We start from the raw sequence: 17763 nt of genomic DNA on the forward strand, positions 1-17763 counted from the left end.
AAGGTTTCACCCCTGCGACCACAAAGAGAGGATGAAAATGTGGGCTGTTTGTCCTGGCAGGATCACTGTACTGAACCAAAATCTATCGTGTCATCTTTTGTGGCCATTGCCCCACATGAAAAGTGATTGAAAAGAAGTGTGGCTCTAACAAACGCAGTCTCCTACCTCTTAGTTAAAGACCTGATGCCCCTGATCACAGTGGAGAAAACTGGGTTCAGGAAACTGATTTAAGTGCTGAACTGTAGGTACGAACTCCCAGGATGGAAATCCTTTTCACAAACTGCCTGCTGTCTAATTTACACCTCTATAAAGAAGGCCCTGTCAAAGAAATTTGTGATTGTAGTCATCACAGGTTTTTGTTTTAAGAAGTTACAACACATCTTTAATATTTAGCTGAGGCAGATAAAACATGTTTGCATAGTAAATTGTTTTTTAATGAGCCCACTGGTTTCTTTAGGCTTCGGTCATTATCAGGATACTCTTCAAAATCATGTTTTGTGCAAAATTGCGATAAATATTGATATCAATCAATATGGGGGAAAAAAGCATGATCATATTTTTGGCCTTACTGCCCAGCCCTCGATCAGACTGTTAAGAAGTTTACCCTTGTGGAGTGGAATCGTATACTGGTACACAGTGAGCTAACAGACACAGACAGTGGGTCTGAGAAAGAAGAACAGCAGGGTAGCACATTTATACATGGACCAGTGATCCAGTGATCAGACAGTATGCAAGTACAGGTGTAATCAATGGGTAAGGCAGTTTTGTATTCTGGCATAGAGTTTTAGGGAGAGATGAAGTCCAGGGGTTAGAACAGAGGCGTTACACTGGGGTTCAAAACATTTGATCAGCACCAGCAGGATATAACAAGAGCAGTATGCTCTTTATCAGTCTGTGTTAGTTAAAATGTGTCATCTTCATCTACAGGAATAGCCAGTTGTACCAGCTGGGTCACACAGATGTGCAGGTAAAGTAAAACAAGAGAGGTCAGATTTATAGAATATTACACCCATATCCATTAAGTCGCCCAAATGTCTATTGTCATTTTGGCTGGAATGAGAGTGGTGGTATGACCCTGAATTCATGCTTTGCTTCATCAAAAACTCTGTTATGTTTCAAGGTGACAAAGACAATGATAAAGACTAATGATTATCTACAGTTTGGTCATTATAGGGAAATGCTTTATTTTTTGCTTTATTGCCAAGAGTCTGTAATGTAAATATGAGGGAACAGACAACAACCAGTAACTGAGCTTAGCACAAACACTGGAAAGAGATGCAAACAGCTTGGCTGTCTCTATCAAAAGGTACCAAAAGTCAGTACCTCTCATTACTCACATGGATAAAGTCCAGTATTCAGCACATAACTACTGTTCTTACCTTGATAGCAAACACACCATGACAAAAGTCTTTGAAGTTGATTTTCCCATCAGCGTTAGGATCCAGGTACCTGGACAAGGCCTTCACCTGCAAGAGACAGTAGTCAAGTCAATTTAAAAAAACAAAACAAAACAAGTATGAGGTATGTGGACCAACAAATGTATTTTTATGCCCACATTTTCCATTTCAATTTTCATTTTCAGTTATTTTAATTTGTATTTTTTCTCACAGTCAAGCAGCAGAATTTAGCCATGTTATCGATTTGAATAATAATTTAAATGGGGGTGGGGGGGCATTATTGTCCTGAAAGACAATATAATACAACAGGCTGTTGTAACTGTTACAGACCAGCAGCATTAATGATGGAAATATGAATGTGTAGCTCTTTATAGAAGGTTTCTATTTGATCCAGGTTCAGTTTCCACTGAGGCTGAAATACTGAAGTTCATACTGAACACAACAGCATTACATTCATACATATACAGCTGAGTGTTCCAGGCAGAACATCATTAACAGGAACAGCTCATTCTCAGACATGTGACCCACGTGTTGACTGTAATCCAAGTATCCGAAAAATCATCACATATTTTACGAGTCCTTACATCTCATATTACAGATGAAGAACCCAGAGAACATGTGACCAGTCTCCCTGTCTTTGTTGACAGACGCTGTTTTACATTGTGTCATTAGAGTCTCTTTAAATTCCTCACAATCCGACAGAATTAACGTGCGCTCTTCATCTGAGAGATACGCTGCACGTCCGTTTTATGCACGTGCACTAACTCCGATTAAGTTAACGCCGACTATCTTACTGACAACTTAACCACCATCGTACTGTTTAACACTGACTTTCCTTGATAACCTGAGTTAAATCAGAGTAGCTTAAACTCCCTTCATAGTACAGGCCGTCAGGGGAATAATGTGGCACAGGAAGGTACATATGACCAAAAGCAACAACACACCTAGAAACAACAGCAGCCTCAAACTCAACACTAACAAATCAGTGCAGCAGACTAACACCCACAGAGCCACAGCACAATCCTGACATGAGTGGTTAGAGAGCTGGGGTTCTTATACTGTGCTTGATGACTAATGGGAAGCAGGTGAGCCAGAGCTGCGGCACGCCTCTGCAAAAGCACACACCCTCACACACAGACAGACAAACATGGGGGCAGAGACACTAGGGGAGATCAGACAAGGAAACAAACACAGAAACTTGGTGTCTAAAAGTGTTTCCCTGATGTCTGCCCATAGCGTGAGCCTGAGGTGAAGGTGGAGAGATAGATGATGGATAAATGAGAGTAAAAATAATATGTTAAGGGATGCCAACATAGCACAGAACATTTCCACTTGAAAATGTCACTAAGCAATATTGTACTGGAAGTCCTTCTTCTTTTTTCTGTAGGCCAAATTTCAGGTCACCATGTAACCAGTGGAATCACCAGCATTTGGGTATATTTACTAAAATAAGACTGCAAGTTTGTGGCCCAGAAGTAATAGTGATAGCTACTTTCACTGGGGTCAATGGGGTTGCCAACGATGGCCATATACAGTAAATGAATTACTGCTCTGCTTTGTTGTTTTGTTTTTTCTTTTTCTTTGTTGTTGGTTGTTGTTGTTGTTTGGCTTTGCTCGATTTGCCTGGAATTCTGTATAACAGCAAAAAGCATAAAATTCACTAATCCTGTTCCTTATCACCATGACTGTGTTTTCCATTTCACTTTTCCAAAACAATGCTCTCAGTGCAGTGGTGTTTGATGGTTAACTCTCATATCTCAGACTGACTGCTTATCGCAAACAAGTTTCAGATGCCTAAAAGTTAGGAGAAACACATTCAAAAATCTTCAATGATGCATGCTTGAAAAATGATGTGAAGTGTGTGTGAGCACAATAGTTCAATATATGAAAACATAAATTGTAAGGCTAAAATGAACTCAACATGGGTTGGGTGTGAAAACAAGACCAAACGATTCTTTAGTGCACAAAAAACAATGTTGAAATACAAATATAAGTATATAATTAATAATGTGCTCTAATTATTACATTTTATACTGTCACAATCCCAAGTGTGTGTATTTGTGTGCGTGCAGTAAGGATCAGCAGTGTGGTTGCAAGATAAACATGAGGAATTAAGATGTCATTTCACTCACTGCAGTGAACTAATCACCACAGCACTGATGTGTCTGGATGTTCACTGGAGAGAACAATGTTTCCCAAATGAATAAATGTAAATACAGGACTGGTGCAGAGCGCCATCTCGTAGTTTTAGCAGCAAGGCGGATTATTTCATTACTTAATAACAAATCAATCCGCTCATAGACTCCTTGTGAAGCTCTCATCACCATGGTGACAAAGACCACAGAGATACGAGAGAGGGGAGGAGGAAGATGAAGAAGTAGCTTCCTCTTCGTACGGCTGGGTTATTTTTAGTGATGTGCTCTGGGTGCTCAGCCGCCATGACAGCTTCAAGGCAAATCTCCTTGCATGTAAAGGAAGCTAGTGTATCCCTCTTATGAATTCAATACTTAAAGTGAAGCGGATGATTTACCACAAAGGTTGTGCTGCATCGTAATATCTTATGTTACTGCTTACCACATGTTTTCAGATTGATCTCTAATCCTTCCAAGCAGCCACTGGCTAAAGACTGGAAGGCTGACAGGTACATATACATTCACACTGCTTTATTTTGACACATTTTTTCTCTTATTCACCCATTTACACTCTCAATCACACGCTGATGGCAGTGAACTACCATGGTGCTGGTCTGACCATCAGGGTTGAGTATGTTGCCAAAGCATGTTTTGGCAGAAAGACCTGGGAACTGAACCACCAACCCTGTGATAATTTGGTCTTCCTAGTGAGATACAGGCATCCCATTTTAGGTTTGGCTGACAACCAGCCACTCATCCTTAAAATTTTTTGGCTGGGCTGATGTAAACCCACTCATTATGACAGTAATATAAATTGACTGAAAAAAAAATAATTGAAGTGTTTTGTTCATGGTAATAGAGAATCAGCTGGATGAATTTAATATCATACTGAAATAAAATCTGGAGACAGTGTTGGCATACACACACACTCCATCCACAATTACAACACTTACAGTGAATCAGGCTCAGTCCAAACCATGTTCAGTCACCACTGACAAGTGAATGTCCCATACACATACATGCCATAAAGACACTCTCACTCTGAAGCAATCCATGCTGAACAGCCTGGTACTGGGCTGAGAAGTTGTACAAGCATGTTTGGAAGCAGCTCTCTCTAGCCATCAAGCCAAACACACTGACCATGACCTTGAGTTTTTCAGCAAGAACCTTTACAGTAACTAAGATTGATGGAGTACTCAGCTTCAAATCTGACGACGTGATATTATGACATCGTAGGCTAGATTAACAAGCTGCGTTGGGGGAAGGCAATCAAATGATAAATAATCAAGAGTTACTATTGACCTCTGGCACCCCGCTGGCCCATGCCTCAGTACCACAGAAAGTTCCCTAGCATTACTGGGACTGAAGCTGGGACTGAAGCTGGGACTGGCTGCGTGTTCTCAATGGTACTGAACCTAAGACTGACATTAGCTGCCACACCCCTCCCAGTATTGTTAGCCCAAAAATGACGCATCGGATACAACATTTAGGAATCTCTTTGGAGCTAGTCTAAGTCTCATGCTAATCTGTGCCCTCAACATCTTTGTAAATGTTCCCTCCTCACTGCGCCCTGCTTATAAACCCTGTGTGCACTGAAATCTCTCATTTACAAAAGTATTCAGACCCTTCATTCAGTACTTTGTAGAAGACCCTTTGGCAGCAATGAAACCTTTGAGTCTTCTTCTATAAGCTTTGCACACCTACATTTGGGCAGTTTATCCCATTCTTCCTGGCAAAGCATCTCAAGATCCACCAGACCAATTAGGAAACATCGTTTCAAGTCTCCATAGAATTTCAAATATATTATATATATATATATATATATATATTCATCATGGGTCTTTGAGTGTAGACTATTTTATCCATCTTAACGTTAGATTGTTTCAGTGGTCATTTCACACTGTTGAATGGGGTCTGATTTGACTCTGATCATTTTAAGATTATATTGCCCCAAACTGTTAAACTGTAACTGTGATGCTTCACTCCAAGCTGGCTTTCCTGCAGCGACTGAACGGGAACCGTTTTAATAACATGGACACATACACAGCAACACAGAGTGAATTTTGGAGCGAGCAAACATGTCAGGGTTTTTTTTGCAGACATCAGATCAGCACACCAGCCCAGCAGATATGCTTAGCTGATGTCTGAGTAATAAGCTACTAAATGCTAGCATCTCTCGCACACCTGTGACATTTAATACGGACAGGTTGTCTGTTGTTGGCAGGAGCTAACCATAGGTCTATAACATGACAGTTGATCGATCACAATTTGCAAAATACAGGACGCGCATGTGAAGAAGCTGTGTCCTGTCACCCAGTCCTTCACTGCCTCTTACCTCGTCTCCTTGGCCGAACTGAAGACCGAGATCCACTAAGTGCTCCACCCGGATGAAGCCGTCAGCATCCTCGTCACACACGTCGAAAACCTCTTTGAGCCTCCTCAGAAACTGCAATAGCTGCTCTTGGTCGGGAAAAACATGTCCTTCCATTGCACAACTGGCTTCGTCGGCGGGAGCCGTATTTTTCTTCATCAAATGGACAGTAAGAGAATCGGAATGACGACCGCCACCATCGTTCTCGTTCTCAGCTCCGCCGGACCGACTTGTTCGACTGGTGCTGCTGCTGCTGCTGCTGTGACATAAGCAGCATCGCTGGCTCTGAAGACGCGAGAGGTAACGGAAAAGGGCGATGATTTACGATTTGGAGACGAGGCATTGCGTCACAGGCAAACTACTAATTAATAATACAGGTGTATTACTGCCCGCCTACGACTTTCCACCAAAATAAAATTGTATATTTAGCCGTTGCTTCCATGACCTGAATATAATGAAATGGAATATAATTAATTGGACGCGAGTTTATTACCTTTCCCGCCAAAAAAAAAATAACAGTAATGTTAGTAAAGGCAATAAAAACAGGCCTCCTCCTCTCGGCTGCTCTCGTTGGGGGTCGACCCAGCAAATGAACCATTCCCGCCTCCTGCATCCTGCTGGCACGTTATGCCCCCCCCCCTCTCTCGCCTTCCTCCTTTCCTTCTGCTGGCAGCTCCAGCTTCCGCATCTTTCTCCCAGTCAGGTAGCCTATCATTCCTCCCCACATGTCCAGACCTTGTCAATTTCGCCTTTCTCACGATGAAAACACTCATGGTAGTTCAAAATTACAGACAGCGTGTCAAGACTGTGACTATAAACTTGGCTATGGATTTTTTTTTTTAGAGACGAAATAACATATTTTTCTTCTAACAAATGAACAGTTGCATTCACAACCTGTAAAACACATACTTGTTCAGTTTTTGCCAGGTCAGCCTTACTTGATCTGATATGACCAGTAGATTATGGAGACAGAAATAGATAATGTTAGCAAACAGATATGTCTGTGTACCTGACATTATGGAGTCAGTTTGCTGACAAGTAATCTTTATCTAATCTTTATTTAAGTCAAGTCAGTTTTATTTATATAGCGCCGGTTCACAACAGAAGTTATCTCGAGTCACTGTACATATAGAGCAGGTATAGACCACACTCTTTATCTTATCTTTAGACTACTGCTACTTTCACTCTACATTTTAACATCTATTTCTAGTATTGCTACTATTTCTATTTCCCGGCAGAAATGGGCTTCCATAAGACAGAACATTTCTACATTGGAATGACACAATAGGCATTTACCTTGTACTCAAAGGAGACAGTTTTATTAAAAACCAGTTTATTCAAGATTGATTTAAACAGTCACATCACTGTGCAAAACATAAAACAATGTCCTGGAAACAAACACTCATTCCATCTACATATTAAAATAACAGAATCTTATCTTTAACACCCAATTTAAATGCAACAATTATTTTTAAAAATTCAATTCAATCCTCATACTCCACCATGTGAAGAAGTTACTCCCAACTTAACTTAGGCACTGGAGCATAAGCTAAAGGATCCTAAAATTATTAATCATTTTAAAAAGCAAATACATCCTGCTAAACCAGGATGTACAAATTCACTGTCAGATTTAAATGACCAGCCTTGGTTCAAGGAGTGAGTCCCACCGTTCTGTCACCTGCAGGAGAAAAGTAAAGATGTTACTTCAAACTGTTATTAAGCCAAGATTAAAACAAGATAGGTGTGGGTGTGAGGAAAACACACCACAAACAGCAGCCAAATGCCAACAAATAAAACTCAGCATACAGTATGTAGCTGATTTTGTCAGTTCCCACACCTCTCTCGTTTGGATGAGTAATTACACAAGCAGATTACTGTGTGAATGGGATAACTCAGACTAGAGGAAAAGGGCTAAGACAGGGCTCGAAGACAAAAGAAAGGCTTTGGGTTTAACTGCTTTTGTCACTGTAAGGGCCGTCTACTGTCAACAATACAGACAGGGAATAAACACAATACAATCTGTCAGGACCAGTTGTGATTTAATAAGGCACTTGAGGAAATGATGTAAGTTGTTGACATATGAATTCTATGATGCCATGCTTGCACAGGTGCTGACTGAACAAAATAAAAGGTATAGCCTTTTGTTTGGCCTCTGTGGACATGGTCTTACTTACTATCACAAATGTACAACTTGTCAGTATTATCCTTTACTCAAAGCCCCTGAAAACATGGTAACAAGTCTTTAATATTTCATCAAAGATACAGTTATGGGGGGAAAAATTACATCCTTAGTTATTAGGTATTAAGAGTTTGACACTCAGCTAATCTATGTCATCAAGATTGAATGGATATGTCAACATAAGCAAACAACCAATGCTGCCAACTCTCAAGAAAAGCAGCTAAAGTAGCTCAGAAAGTTTGACTTTGCAACATGATGTCACATGCTAAGTTGCACGAGTCAATGAAACTACTATATTAACATACTGTATATCCACATTTTTCAAATTAAAATAAAAAAGCCTAACATAAACTAAACCTAACTGTCTGGACTAGCAGCTGTCATCACATCAACATGCATCTAAATCTACCTCTAATTTCAAAAACGTTTTATGCAGGCTGCTATACATAGTCTGAGGAGGTATGATGAATAGAGAAACAAACACTGGAATGAACTCACTCTAGTAAACACTGTACATTCAGATAAAAGGGAAAAAAGAACCATAGTCATGTTAAATTTCTCCTCACAATTTCAAAAAATGGAGAAGGTCCCAGGAAAAACTATGGGGAAACGTTTTTTACGCAGCACATTTACAAGGTCATTTTCTGCCTCTGTCTAGCTGCTGATTGGTCGATTGAATGTACTGCTGCTCCCCCCCTCACCCTGAACACAATCAGTCCAGAGAGCCACAGCACATGTGAACACCCTCACTGAGAAATATGAGCAGCTCCCCTCAAAAACATGCAGTTCAAAGCTGCCCAAAAAGTTGCTGGCTTGTCGTCAGTCACATTTTGAAACGACTTTTGCTTTGCGAAATCCAAATTCTGAGTCTAACATCTGCGTGCCTCAGCAGTAATCAATACTCTTCAGACTAGGCTAGGTTTTGCAAGTTCAGGTTTGGTGAGCCTGTGCCCACTGCAACCACAGATTTCTGTTCTGACAGGAGTGGAATTTAATTTGGTCTTCTGCTATAATAGGCCATCAACATGTTGCGCTGAATAAGCAGGTGTACAGGTGTTCCTTCTAAAGTGTTGGAAATGAGAAGTGTAAATGACATCACAGTTTCCACCTGAACCACACCTACTTAAAACTATTGAGAAAAGGACAAGAAACAAAAGCAAAACTGCTTTAACCACTCTGCAGAAGTTGTCATGTCCATGTAGATTAAAATAGGTGTGAAAATATGTTTGCATAGAATTTTAAATTGCCCTAATAAGGATTTTGATATCAACAATGGATCACATGACTATATGTGATATGCGAATGTGAAGACACAGCCACAGAAAATTATCACCCACCTACGCATCCTGTTATAGCTCACTGTGTTGGTTTTTAGCCACACAAACTCCACTCTCATCTACCTCATCTAGGTGCTTTTTGAAAACTCCAGGCGTGTCTTTCACTGAGGAGAGGCTTCGTCTGACCAGTCCTGCATACAGCCCAGATTGTAGTGATGCTTGTCCTACTAGAGTCTCTCCATCTCCACACAGGATCTCTGGCGCTCTGCCACAGAGATCATTGGGTTCTTGGTCACCTCTGTTTTCAAGGCCCTTCTCCCCTGACCCTTCAGTTTTGCTGGGTGCCAGCTCTTGTAAGAGTCCTGGTTGTTCTAACCATCTTCCATTTAAGACTTATAGAGGCAGCTGTGCTCTTGGGACCTTCAATGTAGCAGAAATATTTTTGTAGCCTACCCCAGATCAGAGATGATCAAGGGAAATGGGAGAGACCTGTGTTAAATTTCAAACAGTCTAAGTACATTTCAGTTTCTCCTTTTTAATACATTTACAAAAAATGTGGAATCCTGGACGGCATGCTGTTGCAGTGGTTAGCACTGTCACCTCACAGCAAGAAAGTGGCAGGTTCAAGACTCTAGACTCTAGTAGGACAACCATCACTACTGTGTGGAGTCTGCATGTTCTCCCGGTGCATGTGTCTCCACAGCTTCGTCCCACAGTCCAAACACATGCAGGTTAATTGGTGACTAAACTGTCTATAGGTGAATGGTTGTTTTGTCTATATATGTTGGCTTTGTGATGGACTGGTGATCTGACCAGGGTGTAACCCCCCCCCCCCATGTCAGCTGGGATTAGCTCCAGCCCCCCGTGACCCTTAGAGGATAAGTGGTATGGATGATTGATGGATGGATGGATCTAAAATTCTGTTTCATTATGTGGTATTGTGGGTAGATTGATGAGGATTTTTTTTAAAATTGTAGCATAAGGCTGCAACATAACAAAATGTGAATACTTTATGAATGTCTTTTCACAATTTCTGTTGTCAAGGTTATTTATAAATAGAAGTGATATATGCTAAGGCTTACCCAAGCACCTCTGCACACAGCGTACTCTATTCTCTCCGAGCCATCAGGGTTCTGATAAACCAGGTCAAACTTCCCAGGCTCCACAGGAGCTGAGAGAGAAGCAGAAAGTTAGAAATAATCACAAATGTGTCTAATTAACTAGAAAATATTGTACAATCTGTTCTGTTTCTGCTAAATAAATCACATTTAAAATTCCATGACTTGCATTTAGAAAGTGTTCAATCTCCTGATCCCTACCTTGAGAAGCATGAAGTAGTTCCAGCTCCATCTGTTTGGTTACTGGGTCAAAGCTCACAATCTTCCCCTCCTAGAATGTACAGTGACATGATTCCAGTATGAATGAACAGTTAAGACTTTCTTAAGAGGATATCTCCAAGGTCCCACCTAACAGCTTGTGGACAATGGTCATATTAGATTACTGCAGCAGAAATTATTATACTCACCTTATATTCTGATATCTCTGGAGTGTAGTTCTCAGCTAGCTCTAACAGCTGTGAACACACAAAAGAGTATAATGTTAGGAAATGAACCTCACAACTAGAAACTAAGTTCAGTTTTTAAACACTGGTGTTACTTAAGTCTCCATATTACATTCTTATTGATTAATTATTTGTAAATTCATTTTACTCATTCATTTTATTAGGAAATGTGGTAAATGCCCATCACAATTTCCCAGAACCTAAGGTGACATCTTCCACTGTCTTCTGACTGTCAGTCTAACAGCCAGATGTTCAGCCAAGATATTAGACTTAAAACTATTTAAAAATGGGAAAATTCTCACATTGGAGAAACTTAAATTAGTGAATGTCCATATTTTTGCTTGAAAAATGTCTGATTTACGGATTTATTTCCATCAATCTATATATTGTTTAAGGTACTTTTTCTCCAACAAAGAAAAACATGAGAAATCCCATGTTTCCATCAGTAAATTTCAGTAATCCATTCTAGAAAAAAACAGTTTCTCTCTATGATTAGCTGTTTGTTATGTCTGTTGTGTTTTGCTTAAACCTCTACAGCACATATAAAATGTGGATTTCTGTATGTAACATTACATGTGAGGGCAAAGGCAGGTTTGTTCACTGTATACAGATGGAGCTCTGAGCGACAGTGTCAGTCAGCTGCAAATGCAGACAGGGGCAGAAAATTATACAAAATGACTTAGATCAACATAGAAAATGTGTCTTTGTGTAATACAAAGTAATACATGAAAAATGTTCATTATTTCACATGCCTCTATATGACTGAAAGCAGCTTCTCCCTGAGGCTCTGAGGGAAAATATGTGGCTCAATGAGAGGATTTTTTTTTTGTTCAAAACTAAACAGCAGAACCAAGGCTACAAAACTCATCAGGTTAGCACAAAGGCACAATGTCAAAAACAGAGCAGATACTCCGTATGACTAAGAGGGGTAGGCTTACCTTGAAAGCAATCCTCTGACCCACCTGTGGAGGGGCAGCTAGCAGGGGCATAGAGCTGTAGTCCAGTTTGGGGGCACTTTCTGCTCCATTCTGCATTCAGACACATGCAGGAGGCCAAGAGATTGTTAATCCTGATCCCCTTTCATACACAGTATTTCATAATGGACATGTAATACAATGACCATGTTTACACACAACTTATGTAACTATACTGCCAATAAAATAATAATGTCACAGAGGCAAGACTTAAAACCATTCTAAAATGTCATTATCATAACTGACTGTTCACTAAAGCCCTCCCACAAATACACAGGTGCAGCAGTAAACCTGAGGCTGTAGAGGTGGTGGTGGCCTTGTTCACAGCTAGCTCATGAACTGTATGATCATCACTGTGTGAAAGCTGGTCCTTGAAGCTAAGGAGGAAGGTAAGGGTGTGGTAACCTTTGCAGCTTTATCCTTATCTTCATTGAATTTGGGGAAGTTCACACTACAGCCACCCCAGTCAACGTTAACTGAGACAGCAATACATTTTCCAAACACATCAGCCAGGCCTTTTCTCTTGTGATCTCAAAAATGAAAACATACTATGTGAAAAGCAAGCATGTAACCTACACAGGCACTTATGTCACTGTTTTTTTCATATGTATAAATGCTAGTACTAATTACTCTACAAATACATTAACAATGCTGTTTTAGTATTTCCACATTTCCACTGTACAAACCACAAACTGCTTAGGATGCGGAAACATTACATGGTACATCTAGCTTTAACCTATTTTAGCATATTTAAGACCACATTTACAAGGCTCCTCTTTTAAAAGTAGTCAACTTGAAACATTAAAAAGTACACCTGTATAAATGGTAAGTCATTACAAAACTACATATTTGTCATGTGAGCACAGAAAGCTTGACAGGTGTAGTAACTAAACCTTCCTCAAGCTTAGCATTAGTTTCTCTTAAAATACAGTTAGGGCAGTTAAATCCTGAACTAATTTGAAGCATTAAGTCAAACTCATAGTGTCCTACAGTAACTACACTACTTTCCAGTCATGAAAACAGACATGTATAAGTAGGTGCAGACACATGCAGACAGACCTGGAAGACTACTGATTTATTGGCCAGTGAATCAGTCTGGTAGGACGGCTCCTTATGGCTGAACTCAAAGCTGCCAGCGTGCCCTCTACCATCGCCCCTGCCCCTAGCTCCAGGACCACCACGTCTGGTTCTCCCTCGGCTGCTGCCTCTCCAAGATGCCTGACTACCCACACCATGTCCTGGCTGCAGCACTGGTTTTCGAATAACCAGCTCAATCTCCTCTTCGCTGTCTGTGTTACAAGGCTCCACAACTTTGTCATCAGGGGGGATACTTTTACTGCTACCCTGTTTCTGTGCACAGTTTGTGGACTGCAGAACAGAGGAAGCCTGCTGAGATTTTGAGTTCTCAGCTATTCTATTTTTTGGTGATGTCGAGGTTAAAGATTTGTTTTTTGGTGGGATTTTTTCGCTGGGCGCCTCATCAGTGGAGCAGTCCGTTTCTGAAGAGGATGATGAGGTAGGGTGTTTTGTCTGGATAGGTTTGGTGTTTTGAGGTGCCTTGGAAGCAGCAGGGGTGGACAAGGGTGTTTTGGGTGCTGGTTTTGGGGCAGGTAGCTTCTTGGGAGCTTCATCGTCCTCACTACTGCTGCTACTGGAATCTGAAGAGGAGACACTATGTGTTTTTGTTTGTGCTGCTGGGGGTTTCTTGGTGCCTTTAGCTGGCTGGTTGATACTAGCTGGGGTCTTTTTAGTAGACGCAGGTTTAGGGGTAACAGCAGGACTATTTTTCTCTGCCTTCTTCCTCTTCTTCTCTGTGCACTTTTCTTTTGACTTCTTCATCTCATCATCCGAAGTCTGCTTGGCTTCCCACTCCTTGTTCCTTTTTTTCCTCTTTTTTTCCTTCCATTCCATGCTCACTCTATCTCCTCCTGGCCCATCCTCCTCTGTGGGTCTCTGTCTCTTTCTGCAGTTTTTACTTGATGTATCTGGACAGCTGCTGTGCCCATTGCCTGGAGCCAGAAAGTCCACCTTCACCCTAGAAAACAGGAACACATCTTTTAAACAATCTACCTTTTTTACGTCATCTTGCTCAGAGGCAGATGCCAATATCAGTGTTGACTGACCTTGGAAATAGTATCTGATTAAAGAAACTCTTGCGTGAGGTTGACTTACTAGCTTTCTCTGTAGCTTTCTGAGCTTTAAGTAAGTCATCAAATTAAGCTCAGCTCAATGTAAACATATCTCAATTTTTTAAATATATAGTCTGTAAATGTATTATCTAAATCATCCTGGGCCCAAGAGGAAATCCATCTTTAGCTTTCAGCAACACCTTTATGTTATGAACTATCCTCAGGTTACAGGACTGAGATTCATCAGGCTTAGCCTGGGGACCAAGCCATCTCCAACACACTTATCACAGTGTAGCCTAGAAAAGGTCGCAGGATATGACTGTCAATACAACAAGCAGTCAAAGCACGCGCACCTGACACTGTCGTTGTCCCGCACCACAAATATGTGCTCTGTGTGCGGCAAGTAGCAGTCCTCAATGAAGAGGTTTAGGATGCTTCTTGGGCTGAACTCAAACTTCTCTCTGATGATACTTTCCAGATCCGCCACCACGCGACATGTATTCAAGTCCAGGAGCAGCCAGCACATCCGGCAATCAACAACAGCGGGCGGCGGGTAATCAAAGTGTAAGCGCACGCGAATGAAGCTGTTACTGTTGGCAGCCATGACACCGAGAAAACTAAACCTAACGCCAAATCAATTACGCCAAACCGTACATCCATGCGCCAAACGCATCCCTGCTGTTCCGCCAGAAAAAGCGGGGACGATACTTCCGGTCGGTTGTTTCAAAATAAGAGTGTTAAGAGTAATAGTGTTCCTCTTTGAGTCGTGCTCTTTAACCTTCAACACACACTTCAAGGCTTGTAACACCACACTAAGGATTTTTTTTCAAACAGACAAGCAGGTCTTCAAATTGAGAAGCAGATACATTCATGAAGAGTCTGTCAGTGCTTAAATTTATGTTAAAACCAAAACGTTGGCCCTTTGGCCTTTTATTTTGAAAGACAAGTGCTTTACTGAAAGTCAATTTTACCTTGACTGTTGTTCTCTTTAACGCCAACTCATTCACAACACTGCCCTCTGTTGGGGTGGAGGCAGGACATACATTTATGTATGTATGTATGTACAGTATAATATGTACTGTACTGTGTTGTCAGTCAAACGTTTACTGTACTTAACTGTAGTTATCACTGTATATATCACATTAGTAATTTATTTGTTTCTTTATTTTTTTTGCTTCATTTTTAAACAAAATTCTCAATACTTAATAGATATTTTTTCTTGTTATTTCTTCCTTTTATTAAGCTAGTGGTAACCTGTAACCTAACTGTATGTGTATGGTGGTGACTGACGTGCACAATAAGACAAAGCAAAGTTAAATAAAATTATAGAGAAATTGGGGGGCGGGTTGATGTCGGTCAGCTGACTCCGGGTGCGGTCATGTGATTACTCGTAACAGTAAAACTGTACAGAACAGAGCCACTCGTACACTGAGGCACCAACAATGGGACTGGTAGAAGCATCATCAAGTTTGTTGTTTTTATTCGCCATTGTCGTCAATAAAGGTATGAGTTATGGCTTCTATGTAGTGTTTAAATGCGCTCTAGTCAGCCAAAGTGACACACAAGTCAAATATTAGATTCGTATTACTTTATGTGTGCCTTGATTTATCAGACTCAAAAACGGAAGTAACAATTATGCTGTTCATTTACAATAGCTATTTATAATTGGTGTGTATTCCAGAAAGTGTTAACCCTGAGTTCTTGAGTTTTTCAGTTACAGCTACACAAATAATGAAACTGTGAACTTACTGAACCTAACCTGTTCGTTACGGGGTTTTCCATCAAAGCCTCTCTCTTTCACTCCTCTTCTCCTGCCAGACGCAGCGTTCCATTTCCTCTCTCATACAGTCCATATTAGCACTGATCGGAGCGCATTAATTGAAAATCCCGGTTGAATATTAGTTTGTTACTCAAGCCATATTTTTGTTAGCGTCAGCGCCTTCATTGATCATAACATGATATGTGATATGTAAAATATGCTACAAACAGTGTTTCTCTCAGGTAAAACAGACATCCAAAATATACACTCAGTTTTAGCTGAGATGCTTTTTCAACTGCAAATCACAAAAATGAGTAGGCTGTTACTGGTTTGCACTGTAGGTTACAATCATACCTGTTTCATCTTCTGCTGCCACCAGCACTGTCCCCAGTGAACATATTCAGAGTTGATTCAACTAACTGTCTTTAGCTGAAAAATCAGAGTTTCCAATCTCAGGGTTAGTTAGCACTGTTAGCACTTCGCCCTGGTCATTTCTGTGTGGAGTTTGCATGTTCTCCCTGTTAGGCTCAGAGTTTGTTAAACCTGTGTTTTTATATAGGTCCCTATACTGGTTATACTTTAGTAGAATTGTTAAGTAACACTGTAACTGAATACCAGGTCAAAAAAACACATTTAATTGAATCCTATGCAGGGCTCCCCAGTCCTTTGGCTGGCAAAGAAGCCTGGAATTATGTGGAAGTGAGAGACGGGGCCCACATGTTCTGGTGGCTTTATTATGCTGACAACCCGTCTGCCTCAGACCTGCCTCTGGTCATGTGGCTGCAGGTAGGAAATCTTCTTCAAGGACCACACCACCACTCTCTCACAACAAATCACAAAATCTTGGGATAATTTTCCAATAATTTTGGAGATTACAAATTTATAATGAAGCCAACTTTATACATTTTGAGTGTGGAGTTTGTTGTATTATTGGAAATGTTGTTTTTCTTTTTAATGTCATATCTTTGGTTCTGCTGCCTCAGTTTTGACCATTCTTCATGGTCATCTGTTTGTCACAAGCTCAACTTTATAGAAATGCAATACCAAAATTCCATTCACCATTCCTGCAGCAAAACAGGGATTAAAATGAGCTTTTCTCGTCAACTCACTGTTGCTTTTTATTTCATGAAGTAAAGAAATAGAGGAAAAAATGAAACGGTAATCGTGACGTGTAAAAGTTGGACACCCTTGTAAAACACTCAGAACTTCATTAACTCGTTAGGCCTTAATTGATTTATCAGGACTTGTAAGGCAGGTACAGAATTAGCATTAGGAACCTCTAAGGCCTGGGGATCTGAAAATGAAGCTAGTTGTTGCCTACAAAGCAGAGCGACTATAAAAAGTTATTAGATTGCTTCCAGCCTAAAAATTCCATGTCATTAAGAAATGGCAGTTAAGGGGAACTGTGCAAGTCGAGATCTGGAAGTTTAATAATAAAACTGCACCTGTGCTGGTTAGGAATGCAAAGTAAAATCCCCATATGACTGCAAAGAATCTGTAGGAAGGTTTAGCTAATGTAGGAGTGATGGAACAGCTTTGATGCATCAACAGGATCTATATGGAAGAGCACCCTCAGTCAGTGTGCAGTGTGTAGTGTAAGTGCTGCAGACAGATAAAGTTAGAAGGGAGCTGTTTGACAGACAGACAAAAAGCATTTGTTAAAAAGAACACCTGAAATAAAGAGTAAACGTTAAGGTTCTTTTTTTACTGACTGTTTGCTGCAGAGGTTGTATTTCTTCTTGTTAAATGTGTAATTTGCACAGGGGTGGCCAAACGTCTGCATACAGCTGCTCTGTTAAATAGCACCTCTGGTCTTAATGTTTGAACATGATGAGGATATGTGTCTGTGTCTCTTTAGGGCGGACCAGGAGGATCAGGAAGTGGATTTGGGAACTTTGAGGAGATTGGACCTTTGAATAGGAACTTAGAGCCCAGAAAGACAAGTTGGGTAAGATGGTTGCATTAACGGTTTTAAAGTAATTGT

General features: G+C 40.6%; 3 protein-coding genes across 5 annotated transcripts in view; 1 reads left to right on the forward strand and 2 right to left on the reverse strand.

The window, feature by feature from the left end:
- The window catches only part of LOC108894784 (rab11 family-interacting protein 4A), a 54471-nt gene extending 48213 nt beyond the window's left edge, over positions 1–6258 (reverse strand). The window contains exon 1 of the mRNA XM_051073811.1: positions 5865–6258. Within this exon, the coding sequence (XP_050929768.1) occupies positions 5865–6059 (195 nt within the window). The 5' untranslated portion in view covers positions 6060–6258. The remainder of the gene's footprint in view (positions 1–5864) is intronic.
- The window catches only part of LOC108898520 (coilin), a 77069-nt gene extending 62341 nt beyond the window's left edge, over positions 1–14728 (reverse strand). The window contains exons 1-7 of one of the 2 annotated variants that reach the window (XM_018698415.2): positions 14374–14728; positions 12951–13926; positions 11856–11945; positions 10882–10929; positions 10676–10745; positions 10439–10527; positions 7217–7578 (exon numbers count right to left, since the gene is read on the reverse strand). In XM_018698415.2, the coding sequence (XP_018553931.1) occupies positions 7531–7578; positions 10439–10527; positions 10676–10745; positions 10882–10929; positions 11856–11945; positions 12951–13926; positions 14374–14624 (1572 nt within the window). In that variant the 5' untranslated portion in view covers positions 14625–14728 and the 3' untranslated portion in view covers positions 7217–7530. Of the gene's footprint in view, positions 1–7216; positions 7579–10438; positions 10528–10675; positions 10746–10881; positions 10930–11855; positions 11946–12950; positions 13927–14373 lie in introns of those variants that run through there. The other variant, XM_051073812.1, reaches the window with a different exon arrangement.
- The window catches only part of scpep1 (serine carboxypeptidase 1), a 46016-nt gene that overhangs the window by 20198 nt on the left and 8055 nt on the right, over positions 1–17763 (forward strand). The window contains exons 1-3 of one of the 2 annotated variants that reach the window (XM_018698414.2): positions 15391–15523; positions 16432–16565; positions 17638–17727. In XM_018698414.2, coding sequence (XP_018553930.1) covers positions 15463–15523; positions 16432–16565; positions 17638–17727 — 285 coding nt within the window. In that variant the 5' untranslated portion in view covers positions 15391–15462. Of the gene's footprint in view, positions 1–15390; positions 15524–16431; positions 16566–17637; positions 17728–17763 lie in introns of those variants that run through there. The other variant, XM_051073814.1, reaches the window with a different exon arrangement.

Source organism: Lates calcarifer, linkage group LG11 (genome assembly GCF_001640805.2).
Source record: "Lates calcarifer isolate ASB-BC8 linkage group LG11, TLL_Latcal_v3, whole genome shotgun sequence".
Classification (NCBI taxonomy): Eukaryota; Metazoa; Chordata; class Actinopteri; family Centropomidae; genus Lates; species Lates calcarifer.